We start from the raw sequence: 15,914 nt of genomic DNA, 5'->3' as shown, positions 1-15,914 counted from the left end.
GCTTTAATATGCAATACTTGCCTTCATTAGTCATTGTTCAACAAACCTGTAAACTTAACTTATCTAACATACTACCTCAAATGGAAAAGATCCACAAACTCTTAGATGAAGCACAACAAATGTAGCCCCAGAAAATGCACAAGACATACATTTATAGTACTGCAGACACAAATATAGCCTATACAAACTTTAAGAGCAAAAGAGCGATAGGTTTGCTTAGTCATCTGAAGGATCTCCATACGAATCTATATCATTTATCAGTGGAAATAAAAGGCACCATAAACCTAAACTGCAGCTGGTGTACTCATGTGTTCCATAACTAACTACAGTTGAGTATTGCATTAGTGGTTACACGTCGCACATCCAATATCTGGAATATTTTAGCATAAATACAGATCTTAAATTTAACTGTCATAGACGTTCATTTATATATACTGTAAATATGAGACGGACAAAGTATGAATTCAACACAAAATATTTAGAATTGTTTTCTATATTGTGTAATTACAGTATTAGATGAGGTTGTGTTGGTTTGGTGTGAGGGTTGCATTAATTTCTTCTGTTCCTTGAATGGAATTTTGTTTCACTTGTCACTTACAAAGCATTTGCCATGTTCTAATTTAATAGTTCAAGTTAGTTCCATAACTTACCGTACAATGTACCTAGCAATTTCTATTGTCAGAATATGCTTGTCAGAACAGTTACTGGATGTTACTTTGGAATTCGGAAAACTTGATATAAAGCCAAGAAGCCTGCCCTTTCAGAAACCTCTGTGTATATATAAGGGTGGTCATCAGCTCCAGAGACACAGATGATCTCTGCTACAAACCAAAGAACACTTCAGCACATATCTTAGGAATATAGGTAAGACTTGTGTCATTTCACTTTAACTCATTGCAATACAGATCAATATTGCTTTCAAATGCTGACCTTTATGGTTCTGTTCTATGCTACATTGATTTAAATAGTGGGAAATCATTTAATAAACTGCAAGGAAATGGTTATGGCATTAACCATTGTAAGTGTCTCATATTAAATAAATTAATGTGAAAGAAATATTCACTTAAGACTGCTTTGGCAGGCAGGACTAGGGAGAACTAGAAGTATTGAGATGCTTCATTATCATAGGAATTTGTGACTTGAATACAAATTTACAAAGTGCTAATGTTAGCACACAAACCAAAAAATTAATATGCCTATAGTATGTGCACAACATTCAGGATTATCGTGTGTTCATATGCAGTTGCATTTTTTTTCTGTATTGTTGGTAAGCAAGGAATTATCCAGAAATCATTTAACATGACAGCAGTTTTAATAACGTAGATTTACTATATATCTGGTGAACATAATTTAATACATGTTCATCTTTAACATTCCTACTATTAGTTTTAATTTAAGGAGTAAATCTAAAACAATCATTTCAGTGCTTTTACTGGTCTGTAATTACTGGTTCAGATAAAAAACTGATTTTTTTCACTCTTGTTTTTCCATTACAATCAACTTTCCAGTCTCATTCTGGATTTGTAAACTTGTCTTTTTTTTTTTTTGTCATATTCAGAATAAAAAGTCCCCCCGCTACAGTTTGCTGTCACTTTCAACTCAAGTTTCAGGATCTTGCAACGCCTCCTGTTTTGATTATTTTTGTGGCTGTTTTTTTGTGTTCAAGAACTTAGATACTGAACATTCCCCATGAACTGAAATTCTGTGCAGGTGTTTATGCAGACTCCTTTTTCCAAATTTCTTTTTTGTTTTGTGTTTCCATTTAAAGAACAGGCAGCCGTAGCTGAAGAGAGGAGTTACTGTAAATGAGTTTGCAATAACAGAGGAGCATTGCTGTCACATCAGATAAAAAGGTGAGGAGGGAAGTATTATTATTTTCCGATTGCCTTAAAACCTGGAGTACATCAGATACTCCTGAATTGCAGGCAGGAACTTCACACAGCAGATATGCAGCAAAAGAGACAAGTAGTTCCACACACAGCCAGGAGATGGCGTTCAAAACTCAAGTTTATATACTTTCCAGGAATCAAAAGTGAGAATTTAAAAAAGGCTACACCTCATTAGGGAATCCCAATTGCACACGGGTGACTCTCACTGAGATCTGAGAAGAGAGAGTCAGGCTGCATTCACTGCTCAAGTTTCAGACTTCACAGAGTCTAGGGATATTGCTGTTAGAGGAGACAAAATTTGTAATTTATTTTAAAGCAGCTTCCTTAGAAGCTATGAGCCATCTATGAAGATGTGTACAGTATGTTAATCAATGGAAACAAGAGCCATTTCCAATGTCCTCGTTTAAGTCTTACAGAAACGGAAAAAAATGCTACAGGACAAACATGGGTTGTTTAGGGAAGAGTGGCTCAAAGCTTTGAGGGGAAAGAACTGTTTTACAATGCCTGATTGCAAGCGTTGAAGTGAGTTAGGGCCTCATTAAATTGTCTTAAATGACACCTAAGTAACAATGTGAAACATGAAGCAAAAGGTTTTGTAGTCAGACAACTACTTCTCATCAGCAGGAACTGGGAAGCTTATTGAGATTGATGGGAACAGATGGAACCAATTACTTGGAAATTGGTACAGGAAAACCTTCTTCAGACCTAGAACTGGGACAAAAAGTTACCCTTTAAAAGAAAGATTGATGCAAAGTACAAAGCCAGAGCTACACCAGAGGTGTTTCAGATTAAGAAAGTGGATGTTCTTGAATAACCCAGAAAAGGTCCTGAATTTGAATCCTAGGAAAGATTTGAAAAACTGCAGTCGCTGCTCACTCCCTAAGTACACTGCGAGAGTCTGACTGAAGAAGAATGAACCACATCCATGTGCAACAGCGGCACTAACTGACCCTCTTAAGTCCTGCAGCTGTCAATCTGCCAACTGTTGAGTTCATGGGTCTGAATTCTTATTCATTCAACACATTTCAGTTTTTTTCCCCTCTAGTTGCTGCTGGTGTTTTCTATAACCTAATAAACTCCTAATCTGGGAAATGCCTCTATTTGCCCCGATATTACCTCTGCGATCTTTGGTGATGTTTGTCTTGAGAACTGTCTTTTTGTTGTATTGCTGTGTTGGACATTATCAAATAACAAATATCCCCCAGGGGATGATTATGATAATAATAATAATAACTTATTATTGTTTTTATTTAACCTAAATTGTGCCACATAACTTAAGACCATGTTAGCCTCTTCTTTTGATACTAGCATTAACAACTTTTCAATGCTACACCATTACATCTCCTATAATTTTCACTTCTTTATTCCTGCTCAGATTTCCTGGATAATATTAAAAATACAAAAACAAATATTAAAAAGTATAGAGGACTGAGCAAAAAAAAAATAGAAGTCTGTCGAATCTCTGGTTTGACATTAGAAATCCATGATACTTGTAAAAAGCAAGCATCCTTCTGCTGACACTGTGTCTGAAAGGGTACTGTATGTCACAAGGCACTAGCTGAGTCCAGTTATCAAGCTGCGGGTCTCTTGTTTGCTTTTTTTTAGGACCTAAAAAACCAACCTGCTCTGCAGAACACAAGAAAATATCACTTCTTTCAGTCTAATAAAGATGGAATTTCTCCTACAAAACAGGAAATATGTTGATTTTGGAATAGATGTGCTTGGTTTTCTGGCTAGTACAGCTGCTGAGCTGTATCCTGCACTGAAGCTTTTAACATGCATTTCAAGACAAATCCTTGACTGCCCCGAAAGCACCGAAGCCAAGTACTTCATAGGGCAGCTGCACCAGCTGAACGAAAAAATAGGAAGCATTCAAACTGATTTAGAAGACCTTCAGAGTGACACAGAAACAAAATATATGAATATCCAATATTACAAAGAGAGGGATACAATTTTAACCCACTACGACCTATTTTTGGAATTAATGGAGACCTACACCGGCAATAAAAAAGACGAATCTGCCAAGATCCGCTTCTTGGACCACGTGGACGGCGCGAATGTGAACATCATGGAGCTGTACAAAGGCGTGATGGGCAGCAACAAACATAGGCCTATTCTGGACATAATTAGAGATAACAGGAAGAGAAGCCTCCGGAGTGTGGAGAAGTTCTGCATTCAGCTGAGGAAACTGTTTGTCATGGGCCTGGTCGTTTTGTGCGCCCATTCCAAGCTGAAGGGGAAGGGGAAAGAGGAGGAGCTGATGGAAGAGTGGGGAGAGAAGCTCAAGGACGTGGACAGAAAGATAAAGGAAGTCATAGACGACTGCACTGACAACTTCGCCGTGCAGGCCAGGAGTGACATGGAGGGGCTGCTGCGCGGGGGGAAGGCCAACGAGGACGATGAGGAGCTTCCCAAGCAGCTCCTGTCCTTCCTGGAGACGAAGTATGACTGGGTCTCGTGGTCAGTGCGAATCTTTAACCACTCAGAAAGTGGGATCTGGAAGCTGCTGGCAGGCAACCAGTACACCAGCATCAGCGGCTGCAACCATTTTTCTGTGGAGCTTCAAAACATACAACTGGTCGTGTCCTACTGCCAGCACCCCAAGCCCATCCTGAAGGATGACATTGGAAAACTAGTTGAGACAATGGGATGGAGATTGAACACGGCTGGCGTGGTCGAGACCCTCCACTGCCGTTTCCCACGGTACCTTGCTCATGTGGTCAGCACCGTAAAGAATGTTAAGGAAGCAAACAACTTTAATGATGACTGTTACTATTTCAAAAAGCACAAAGTGGCTTATATCTGCATTCATTCAGAATAGTCACTGTCCACATCGCGTATCTTCAGACTAGATCTTCCATGACATTCTAGCCAGTAAGTATTTGAAGCAAGGCTTACTTTTCAACAAATAAATCAAATATTTTATGTTGCATGTATTAGCACATCTAGCATTAGATAAGTATCAGAAATTGAGTTAATTTTAGAATGCCTTGATATAACCTTTTTTGTCTAGCTTTGGAGGGGTCTTTACTGAGAACTACTTAGAAACATTTCCCAAAATGGTTGAGAATCTGTACATGATCTGATTATTGTACATCTGAGTTTTTGTATTTCTGCTGTTCACAGTAAATATCAAGCTTCCTTTAGATTCTCTTTATAATGTGTTGCCAGTAGAAACAGAATAAAAAAGTTTAACAATTTATTTTGATATTTTTTTATGTGGAAAGTTATTGCCCTTTCTGAACGATGTCTTAAACATTAGCTTTCTTCAAAATGCAGTAACATAATTATAGTAACTTATTTATTTATAAAGTGCCTTTCCAAACCCAAGGATGCTGTACATAACGCTAGAGAAAAATAACAAAAATGTTCAATAAAAAGTTCACAAAAAAATCCAACAAGAACATACGAGATCGAATGTAGGGCAACCAGACATACAGCAGACGCTAGTAAAAGGGTGAGTTTTGAGTTTAGATTTGAAGATCTAAAAAGATCTAAAAAGGTCAAAAAATCTCTCTCTAAGAGTCAGAGGAAGGGCATTCCATAACACTGGAGCAGCAACAAAAAAGTCAAGTCACCAAAAATCCACAATTTAGTCCTGGGTATAGTGAGCAAACGACCAGCCCCAGCTGAGCAGAGCACCTTTCCAAACATGAGGACGCTGTACTGCACATAGTGATGAGACAAATGGAACAAGAATACAATAAAAAGTAAATAAAGTGAGGGGGTGGGGAGAACATACAGGATAAACTGTAAGGAAATCAGACATGAGCCCCAGTAAAAATGGGAGTTTTAAGTTTCGATTTCAAAAACCGTCAAAGAATTTGCTTTCAAAGAGTTGGAGGAAGGGCATTCCATAACACTGGAGCAGCAACAGAAGAAGTACGACCGGCAAACGTCTGAGGTATAGTCCTGATTAAAGTGAGCAAACAAGTTCAGAGATACAAGATGGAAAGTTGGTTCATTTTGTGCATATTATTTGGTAACCAGAGTTAAATGAATAATTAAACGTGTATTTTCAACAGAGATTTTCTGTTATAAATCGTGGAGTCCACTTCACCCCTGAAGAAAACTCCATGGCCATAATGTTGTCTCTTTTCTCTTCCTTTCAGCAGGGAATAAACCTTTACTTGTTCCTTTGCAGCCTACGCATGCTGACGCAGCCCCCTACTTGAACATCTGTAGTTATATGTTGTGTCAGTCATTTTTGTAATTACAGTCCTGATAATAGAGCCCTGGACTTCATTAGCCACCACATGTGTTACAGGCTGAAGGCAGGTTAGCAGGCGCCTAGCTGGAGTAAAGTCTGCCTCTGTTTCAATCAATATCCCATTGAGGCAATAACTGCAGTCTGTGGTCCAATGAAGTCGCCAAACACCAAACCCCCTTCTTGCCTCAAAGGGCTCTGATATGAAACAGTACATTTTACACTCTAAAACTGACTTTGTATGAGTATGGGCACTTGGAATGACTGGGTTGAATCCTACTTGCTCATTCTTTCCAGCCTGACCAGTGTGTCACAGTCGGTCAGTGATGTAGCTGGATTCAAACTGGGAAATATCAGGCGATGAGTCTCACCCTGACCTCCGCAGGAACACAGCTGCTCTGAAACAAAGTTCTTGGGATACTCTTTTGCCTTTAGACACAACAGAGACGTATATGCTTGTACCAATATTGCACAGTAATGATTCCTTTCATCTCCTGAGTTGTGATGAGAATAAAATATATTGAATAACTGTAATTACCTGTACCATTCATGCATTTCCTATTCACTGCCCCTACAGTCTTTCTGATCTCTCTAAATGTTTTAACTAATCTGTCCAGCAGCTCAACAAATAATAACAACAACAACAACAACAACAACAACAACAACTTACACTTATATAGCGCTTTTCTGGACACTCCACTCAAAGCGCTTTACAGGTAATGGGGACTCCCCTCCACCACCACCAGTGTGCAGCCCCACCTGGATGATGCGACGGCAGCCATAGTGCGCCAGAACGCTCCCCACTATCAGTGCAGACACAGCTATCAGTGGGGAGGAGAGCAGAGTAATGAAGCCAATTCATAGAGGGGGATTGTTAGGAGGCCATGATTGATAAAGGCCAATGGGAAATTTGGCCAGGACTCTTTTCGAGAAACATCCTGGGATTTTTAATGACCACAGAGAGTCAGGATCTCGGTTTTACGTCTCATCCGAAGGACGGCGCCTGTTTACAGTATAGTGTCCCCATAACTATACTGGGGCATTAGGACCCACATGGACTGCAGGGTGAGCGCCCCCTGCTGGCCCCACTAACACCTCTTCCAAATGAAGAGACAGTTAAATCCAGGGATGGCAGGAAGGCATTAGCCACAGAAATGCCCCCTCCTTAGTGTGATGGGTCAGTTCTCAGCCTGGTACACACAGTTTCAATGGACCCTATGGAACAGGCTTCTGCATCCTGCCAGAATGAGCATCATATTCCCCAAAGTGGGCTCTAAATACAGGCACCCCTGGAGGATGTGACAAGAGTGTCCTTGTCCTTCAAAAAGCCTTGCCTACACAGAACCGTTACATTACATTATTTCAGTAGGAGGAAGTGGGGATTCATAGACTACACAGACGACCAAATCAGACGTGAAGAGCTCACTAATCTGCAGGCACAGAGAAAGAAGACATGGAGGACTGTGGAAAGATTGCTAAAGGGGCAAATATAAAACACAAAATACCTTCCACCTCCCCCACCCCCCCCCATTACTATATGAAAAACAAATTCTCCCAATTCTGGGTCATGGGCGATCCAGAGCCTATCCCAGCATGCAACATGCGCAATGTGGGACACACCCCGGATGGGACACCAGTCCATCACAGGGCACACACACACACACACACACACACACACACACACACACACACCAGGGCCAATTTTGCCAGTAGCCAATTAACCCACCAGTACATCTTTGGAGACTGGAGCACCTGCAAGAAACCCCACGTGAACATAGGGAGAACATGCAAACTCCACACAGACAGCACCCCAGGTCTGGAATTAAACCCAGGGTTCCAGCACTGTGAGGCTGCAATGCTGACCAGTGTGGCACCAGAATCCATGCTACTTTCAGGGATATGTGCTAGGTCAAATTATCCAAAAAATAAATTTTACAGAATTAACACCAGACATAGAGCTTAGTTCTCAGAGAGTAGGTAACATACTGTACACGTACGTTTGTTAATACGCGATGTGATATGATAGCATAAACAAAATATGAAATAAAACGCGACAATAAAGGTGCTCTTCCTCTTCTCACCTGCAGGCGGCGCTACAGTACAGTAGATCACTGTGGTCTGCTATGAAGTATTTTGAGGAATGAAAACGTGAGTTTCAAAGGGATCGGCAAACACTACAGCCAGCTGATTAACTGATCCTGCTCCAGGACAGCTCGATTTCTAGACAAATCGATGAAACGCTAGAAATTCAACACCATTCCAGATTTCAGCGGACCCAAACTAAAAGCCATTAGCGCTGCATTTTCATAGTTCATTGATCTGAGCTTGGCGTCCTTAACGGATCAACCCTGTCAGCACCATTAATGTCTGATCTCTTTGCAGCCCCAGGGGTGCGGTGTTAAAGAGCGAGGACCGCTTCCCTGTTCGACTGCAAATCCTCACAGGAAGCAGTTCAATGGGTCAACCCGCCGCCGTGTCAAAACAGCGGAATATCCATCTGCTGTACTTTTTTTGTAGGACAAAAGTAGGCAGAAATCAATTCAATCATAGTAAAACACCATCAAAACTGAAAAAATAAAAATGACAAATGTCTATAGTTCACACATCACACAGCGCTAAATCTATATCGATGTAACCTGAAATTTCCACTCAATGTATTGATAAATCTCGGTGCTTTTCTGGGTACTCGGAAGTTCTCCCAGTTTCAAAAGACCAGTGACTAGGTTGACTAGTACCTTTAAACTGCCCCTATGTCTGTGTACCCCATGACGGATTGGGGTTCAGACCAGGATATAGTGTGACCTTGCTCTCCAAGCTTAACGGAGCTTGTGATGTGTAACGCTGACGTACGCGGTAGTCCCCGCTAGAGGGCAGCATGTGACTGCACTCCACTAAAGACCGGGCGCGCCGGCTCGGCTATGTTAACCGTTTCCCTACTGTCTCTTGCATTAATGTAAGATCAACTTCCGAGTAGAAAACAAACTTGCAAAACATACTAGGGCTCAGGCGAAACGTGCAGGCTGCAGGTTAATGAGCACACACGAGAAGTGTTCATGTAAAGAAAAATGGATTGGTTATACCCATTAAATAAACGCATACTGCAAAAACAGACCCCATGCAAAGGAAAAGTGTGTCGTGCTTCACGATGCCGATCTCAGTATTCCTACAATGGAATGTCTCGCTATTCTGTACAGCATGGCCCTGGCCACAATTTTAGGCTCCCCCAGTCGACGTAAATGGTTTTGAGGAGCATGTGACACTCCCTGCTCGGCTTCTCTGACCAGAGCAATTCCCAGATCGCAATCCGATCAAAACCAATAGAACAGGAACATGCAGCTCAATCCCACACACCAGTATGCTGATCATAGCTTTAAACAGCTAAAAGCTACGGGGTGTAGCGGTGGCTCTGTGGCTAAGGATCTGCTCCTGTGGCTGGAAGGTTGCCGGTTCGAATCCTGCAGCCAGTAGAGGAATCCTACTCTGTTGGGCCCCTGAGCAAGGCCCTGAACCCCAACTGCTCCAGGGGCGCTGTACAATGGCTGACCCTGCGCTCTGACCCCAGGCTCTCTCCCTCTATGTGTGTCTGAGTGTCTCATGGAGAGCAAGCTGGGGTATGTGAAAAGAAATTCTTAATGCAAGAAATTGTATAGGGCTAATAAAGTGATGTTAAAACATAAGCATGTTGCAGGGCTTGGTGCCGCCGAGCTGGAAATATTTCAAACAGGCCATAGAAAGTGTGCCAGATGCAAGTTCAGTGGTCTCTGTCACTCACAGAAGAACTGCTCTGGACTCATATCTCACCTGGTACATTAGCTGTAGGCTCTAGCCTCCCATTTCAGCATGACAACAAACCTTAGCACAAGGGCAAATAACTCCATATCCAAAGAGGGTAAGATTGATACAGCATCCCCAGCCCAATCAGACAATCTGTATGTACACATCCACTCATTTTAATAATAATTCATAACTCGTCACACTTATATAGCACTTTTCTGGACACTCCACTCAAAGCGCTTTACAGGTAATGGGGATCCCCTCCACCACCACCAGTGGGCAGCCCCACCTGGATGATGCGACTGCAGCCAACGTGCTCCCCACACACCAGCTCTCAGTGGGGAGGAGAGCAGAGTGATGAAGCCAGTTCAGAGATGGGGATTATTAGGAGGCCATGATTGGTAAAGGCCAATGGGAAATTTGGCCAGGACACCTGCGTTACACCCCTACTCTTTTTGAGAAACAGCCTGGGATTTTTAATGACCACGGAGAGTCAGGACGTCAGTTTTATGTCTCATCCAAAGGACAGTGCCTTTTTACAGTATAGTGTCCCCATCACTATACTGGGGCATTAGGACCCACACAGACTAGAGGGTGAGCACCCCCTGCTGGCCCCACTAACACCTCTTCCAGCAGCAGCCTCAGCTTTCCCAGGAGTCTCCCATCCAGGTACTGACCAGGATCACACCTGCTGAGCTTCAGTGGGTTGTCAGTTGCAGGGTGATAGAGCTGCTGGATAAACACTTCATCCAGTTCTTGGTCACAGGGGAGCCAGAGTCTATCCCAGCAAGCAACTAGCACAAGGCAGGGTATACCCTGGAGAGGACTTCAGTCCATCACAGCCTACACACAATCACAACAGAGCCAATGTTTTCCAGAAGCCAATTAACCTACCAGTATGTCCTTGAACTGTGGAAGGAAACCACCTAAAGGAAACCCTTTTGTATTGCATCCAAGCTATTGTACAGAGCTGAATTTGTCAAAAAGCACTTGTTCCCATTTTAACAATGATAGAAGACCACACAAGTTGCATCTTCAACTTCATGCAATTCGCACTAGTGCAATTTAAAAAGCAGGAAGAAGTGGTTGGTATTTAACATTGATACCCATTTGGAAAATCCCAACAATTCCATCCATCCATTTTCTAATGGCTTGATCCAGGACAGGAATGTGGGGGACACTAGCGAGCAACAGGCACAGGGCAGGACACACTCTGGACGGGACACCTATCCATTGCAGGGGACACACAAGACAAACACACGCACACACAGTCACACCAAGACCAATTTTCCCCAGAGGCCAACTAACCGACCCGTGTGTCTTTGGACTGTGGGAAACTGGAGCACCTTGAGGAAACGCACGTGAGCACGGGGAGAACATGCAGACTCCACACAGATAGCACTCTGGGAATTGAACCCAGGGCCCCAGCACTGCGAGGCACCACTAACCCCTGCGGCAGCAGCGTGCCGCCCCATCTGCATCTAACTAAATAATTAAATGCTCAATGCGAAGGTGAGGAAGGACACGTTCGTAACCTCTTCCCGACAACAAAAGCAGCCCGGAATGTGTCAAATCGCGGCCCGCACGGGACACAGACGCTGGAAGGGGACACACTGGAGGTCTGTCTGCTGGGACACCGGTGGGACACATTCGCGTGGAGTTCACTCCCAGCGATGACTGCTTTTCCTGGTTTTTTAATCCTCCATCAATTAAAACGCACACAAACCCTCGCGCTGAGTAGCGGTTCCCGATTCACTTATTTTAAAAAATCATCTTCTTTAATATTAACAATTATTCACAAGAGTACAACACGACCGTTGCATTTCTAAGCACATTCGTAGCAATTCTAGAGTAGAGTTTATGGGGGCACCGCTCCATTTTGTTTTAACGGATCCCATTTAGCAAAATGTTTTCAAAAAGAAGCAACACAAGACATTCATTATATATCTGTAATAGTGGTAACTGACCGACAGATATGAAGACTTTTTAAACAAAAATCTGTTATTTCCTGCCATTCACACGATATACACGTATAATTAGATATGACGTTCAAAGCCTCGTTCATTTCGAGATGTATACCCTGAAAAGAAAGGGCTAATGGCCACTCCATGTGTCACAGTAAAGCTGTTTTAAATCATGTATAATTGTAGTATTAGAGCAGATAAAGTTAAATTAATAAATAAAGTGAATTTTAAAAATAAAAAACAGAAAATGTAGCGTATTTCATGTCATTCAGGGCTCATTCGACACCATTAACCCTTTCATGATTTAAGGAGAGGCCACGGTGCCCTTAAAAACACGGTTTCCTTTCATTCAACTTCAAAGAACACGTTTAATGCAAAAGTCATGTTTACCTTCTTACACGTATAACCAGGTAAAAGCTCTTACCGGACTGGCTGTGGAATTAGAGGGTCTTGTGAAGGGTGTCCCCTGGTACTGTAAGTGCGCAGTTTTCCTCGCTTCTGCCTTCATCTGAGCGCATTTCTCTCACGGTCCCCGGCACTCTTATCGCAACGTCTTTATTCCCTTATTTCCGATTAAACAACAATCCAAATCTGACACAACAGCTCTGCGCGGTGTCCAAACCCCTTCCCCGCAAGTTTGAGACCACTTAGTGGAAAGGCTGCGTGGACAGACGTTCCAAATCCACGCGAAACTCAACGGTCTGGCTAGCCGCTCGGCGTGCAAGACCCCCCTCCTCCTCCTCCCCTAATTCGGCTCGCCTGTTAGCCTCCCAGTCTCTGAACAGATGCGCATCATCTCCAGCCCGACAGCCCCGGGAGAAGCAGCATCACTGTCCCGACCGAGAACAAGTCCAACTCGCCGCCGCTGGATACCCGCGCTCGGGCGTGGAGGACGACACAAGCCGGTGAGCGCAGGTACGCAGCGCCTCTGTCCTTGTCTTTAAAACCTGTGAAGACCTCCCGAGAGAGGTAAACGTGTTCTCAAGTAGACTAGCGGTTCCGAAGGTGTGTCTGAGCTAGTTTTATAAGAGGATATTTGCACATTTGCCATTTAGGTTTTAAACCATTTTAATATTTAAATCTTTTTTTTCCCCTGCAAAGCTGTTGAGAAGCGTTTTTTTCCTTCATGAGGATTTTGTTTTTCAAAATATGAACGGCTGTGTTCCCTAGAATCTGCCACTATAGGTAGAAAAGCTCACCTACGGAGAACCTGCGCCGTTGCAGGCAGGGTTTAGGAGTGGGAGACTGTGGCAGAGGCCAGACAGGAGAGGATAGTTAACACACCGACGCGCCATTTCGCGGCGCAGGAGCCTGAAGAAGCCGCTCTCGTCAGGGAAGAGGTTCGTGACAAAGCATCTTTGGGGAAGTCTCTCGGTGCCCTTGATTTCGGCTAAAACACCCCCTGAGTAACAGTTTCCCCGTTGTTGGCCTGGAACGTTCGCAGAGCCCCCAAACTAACTTCAGCTGGTGCTTTTCGGAGCTTTTAATCAGCCTGATTGCACTGCGCTGTTCTGCATCCCGTTAAGCGGCTGAGCGCCCGAGGCAGGTGTACTGCGCCAAGACAGGTCGGATTCCGCGCACTGCCGGCCGAGCGCCTCTCTCCCAGCCCCGCTGGAGCCGGGAGAGGTGTTTGCACTCTTTGCTGGGGCTGAGAAATGACCCCGAATCAGGCATTTCCCCGATTCCAAAAGCTTAAACGTTACCTAATTACAGGATTAACCCCGTTTTCTTAAATCTGGTCTACGGGCAACGAACTACCCTCTAAATAAGGAGGTTCCTGCGTTAAATACGGAGCTGTGTTACAGTACGTGCATTTTTCGCATGTTGTAGAACATGAAGTTGATATTTAACTGACGTTGTGCTGCATCGTTCAGTAAGCGGTCAGAAGACTGTTATTGATTGAAAAGCAAGCCGTCCAGCAGCTCCGGAAACAGGGTGGTGCCCGGTAGTCATCTCTCATGACAGGAGCACTGCGGACATAAAGACCATCAGTCTGGGGGGGGAGAAGGATACAAAATGGCGGCTCTACAAAAACGCACTAACTTGTAATTCTTTAAATCCTCTTGCTTACCTGATATAGCCCCTAAACACTACTTGTCTTCCACGTCCCTTCTGCGCAGTGCAGCCCCCAATGATGCCCAGCCCTCTGGAGAAAGCGGTGGCCCAGAAGAAGGAGGCCATCGAGGCGGTGATGGAGATGTTCGAGAGGGGGGCCGAAGTCTTGGCCAGCGCCGTGGGGGAGCTCTTCCCCCTGTGCGAGGCGGCCGCCCCCGTACTCCGGCTGGCCCTGGACAACGTGCAGAGCAAGGAGGTCTTCTACGTGAGGGAGCAGTTCCAGGCGGTGCGCAACAAGCTGGACGTCATCTCGGAGGAGCTGGAGGACATCGACCGGGAGATCAGGAAGAGCCTGGTGGACACCCAGTACTTCTCCGTGGAGGAGAACCTGCGGAACCAGTTCCGCAAGTACATGGACATCCTGAACGCCAAGCCGGAGTTCCAGGAGGTCAAGAAGAAGCTCTTCCTGGAGCACTTCAGCAGGACGGGGGGCGACAAGAACCTCCACGTGCTCTACGACGCCGTGATGGGCTGCAGCACCTTCGGGGAGTCCGTCCTGGAGGTGGTGCTGAGATACGAGGCGAGGAACCGGCGGCTGCTGGAAGACTTCTGCGTCCGCCTGAAGGAGCTCTTCTGCCTGGGGCTGATCGCCCTGCTGGGCCACTCGGCCCTCTCCCTGGGGGAGGACGAGGAAGAGGAGCTGATCCGCGAGTGGGGGGGGAAGACGCTGGAGGTGGAGAGGAGGATGAAGGCGGCCGTCGACGAGTGCGTGGCGGCCTTCCCGGAGCAGGCCCGGCTGGACGCGGAGCGCCTGGTCAAGGAGGACGAGGGGCGGGGCCACGAGGGGGTGGCCCGGGCCCTCCGGGACTTCCTGGCCAGGAAGTACGACTGGGTGAAGTGGTCGGTGAGGGTGTTCAAGCGCTCCGGCGGCGGCTTCCGCACCTGGCGGGCGGGCGAGAACTTCCACTGCGTGGCGGGCGGCAACTGGTTCGACCTGACGCAGGCGAGCGACACCGACGTGGTGGTGTCCTACAGCGGCCAGCCCCGCGCCGTGCCCACGGAGGGCATCCGGCAGGCGATGGAGGGGCCGTGCCGCAGGGGCGACGCCAGGGCGGTGGCAGAGGCCATCGCTCAGGAAACCCCCGGCTACGTCGTTCACGCGATCAGCCGCCACAAGGAGACCTGGGCCTCCTGGAGCTTCCCGGACGACTGCCACTACTGGGAGAAGCACAAGAACGTCTTCCTGTGCGTCCATTCGGAATAACCGCGTGTTCACAAGCCAGGGCGGCACAGTGAACGGGATGTTGTCGTTGCCCTGCGTTTTGCTTTCTGCTTGTCTAGATGATCTCTCTTCCAAGATCGAAGACGTTCTGCAAAAAAAAAAAAAGAGTAGAAGCCAGTGTCACAGATCACCCAGAAGGAGATGGCCAGCTGTGGGCTCAGGTGTTGAACGGGCAGAATCCAGCGTGCTGTTGCAGGTTATGAAACATCAACACATGACCGGTGCAGTCCTCACACTTGTATTGCTGTAATACATTGTTGGTCCTGATCGCTATCGATAATGACATGTCTCACTTGTAATGATTTCTTGGTCCATCACTAACGAAGGAGATGCTTGATGATGGAAATGTTAAAAATGTCGAGACCTCAGGGATGGAGGAGTTTGACAGAGCTTCTAGTCGAGCAGCCTTTCCTTCAGCCATTCATTTCTCAAGGGTTTGGAAAAAGTAATCGCTGTACCATTGGTTAAGAAAACAATTTTCTCAGTTAATTAATTTAGAGAACACTTGTATTTCACTAATACCCCGTTGCAATCCCAATAACCCAGCAGCTCTAAAGGAGTTTTAGATGTGCTTCATATTATTACAACGTGATCATACAGGCAGCCTATAAACCTGCAGGATTGTGGACCAAAGCTGGCCCCCCATAATTCATACTAGTCAGGAAGTTGGAGAACTTGCATGCATAGAACACAGGACAGGCAGAAGACAGCAAACAGCCTTATGTCTATCTTTCTTGTTATTA

At 45.2% G+C, this 15,914-nt stretch overlaps 2 protein-coding genes across 2 annotated transcripts; both read left to right on the top strand.

Annotated features, from left to right (window-relative positions):
* Positions 1 to 804: 804 nt before the first annotated feature.
* Positions 805 to 5,091, top strand: LOC148815363 (protein rapunzel-like). The gene is made up of 3 exons (XM_088905559.1): positions 805 to 864; positions 1,769 to 1,853; positions 3,495 to 5,091. The coding sequence occupies exon 3, from the start codon at positions 3,559 to 3,561 to the stop codon at positions 4,708 to 4,710; it is 1,152 nt and encodes a 383-aa protein (XP_088761685.1). The 5' UTR covers positions 805 to 864; positions 1,769 to 1,853; positions 3,495 to 3,558; the 3' UTR covers positions 4,711 to 5,091.
* Positions 5,092 to 13,965: 8,874 nt separating this feature from the next.
* rpz3 (rapunzel 3) lies at positions 13,966 to 15,270 on the top strand. Its single transcript, XM_088905662.1, has one exon. It carries the CDS (start codon positions 13,966 to 13,968, stop codon positions 15,151 to 15,153), a length of 1,188 nt encoding a protein of 395 aa, XP_088761788.1. The 3' UTR covers positions 15,154 to 15,270.
* Positions 15,271 to 15,914: the final 644 nt, after the last annotated feature.

The sequence above is a fragment of the Atractosteus spatula genome, chromosome 25 (genome assembly GCF_055471065.1).
Source record: "Atractosteus spatula isolate fAtrSpa1 chromosome 25, fAtrSpa1.hap1, whole genome shotgun sequence".
Taxonomy (NCBI): domain Eukaryota; kingdom Metazoa; phylum Chordata; class Actinopteri; order Semionotiformes; family Lepisosteidae; genus Atractosteus; species Atractosteus spatula.
The sequence above is the reverse complement of the archived record's forward strand: the minus strand, read 5'-3'. Positions and strand labels throughout refer to the sequence as shown.

What these genes read in the sequence shown, in the direction of transcription:
- rpz3 (XM_088905662.1), top strand. Translation starts at nt 13,966, where the DNA reads ATGATGCCCAGCCCTCTGGAGAAAGCGGTGGCCCAGAAGAAGGAGGCC.
- LOC148815363 (XM_088905559.1), top strand. Translation starts at nt 3,559, where the DNA reads ATGGAATTTCTCCTACAAAACAGGAAATATGTTGATTTTGGAATAGAT.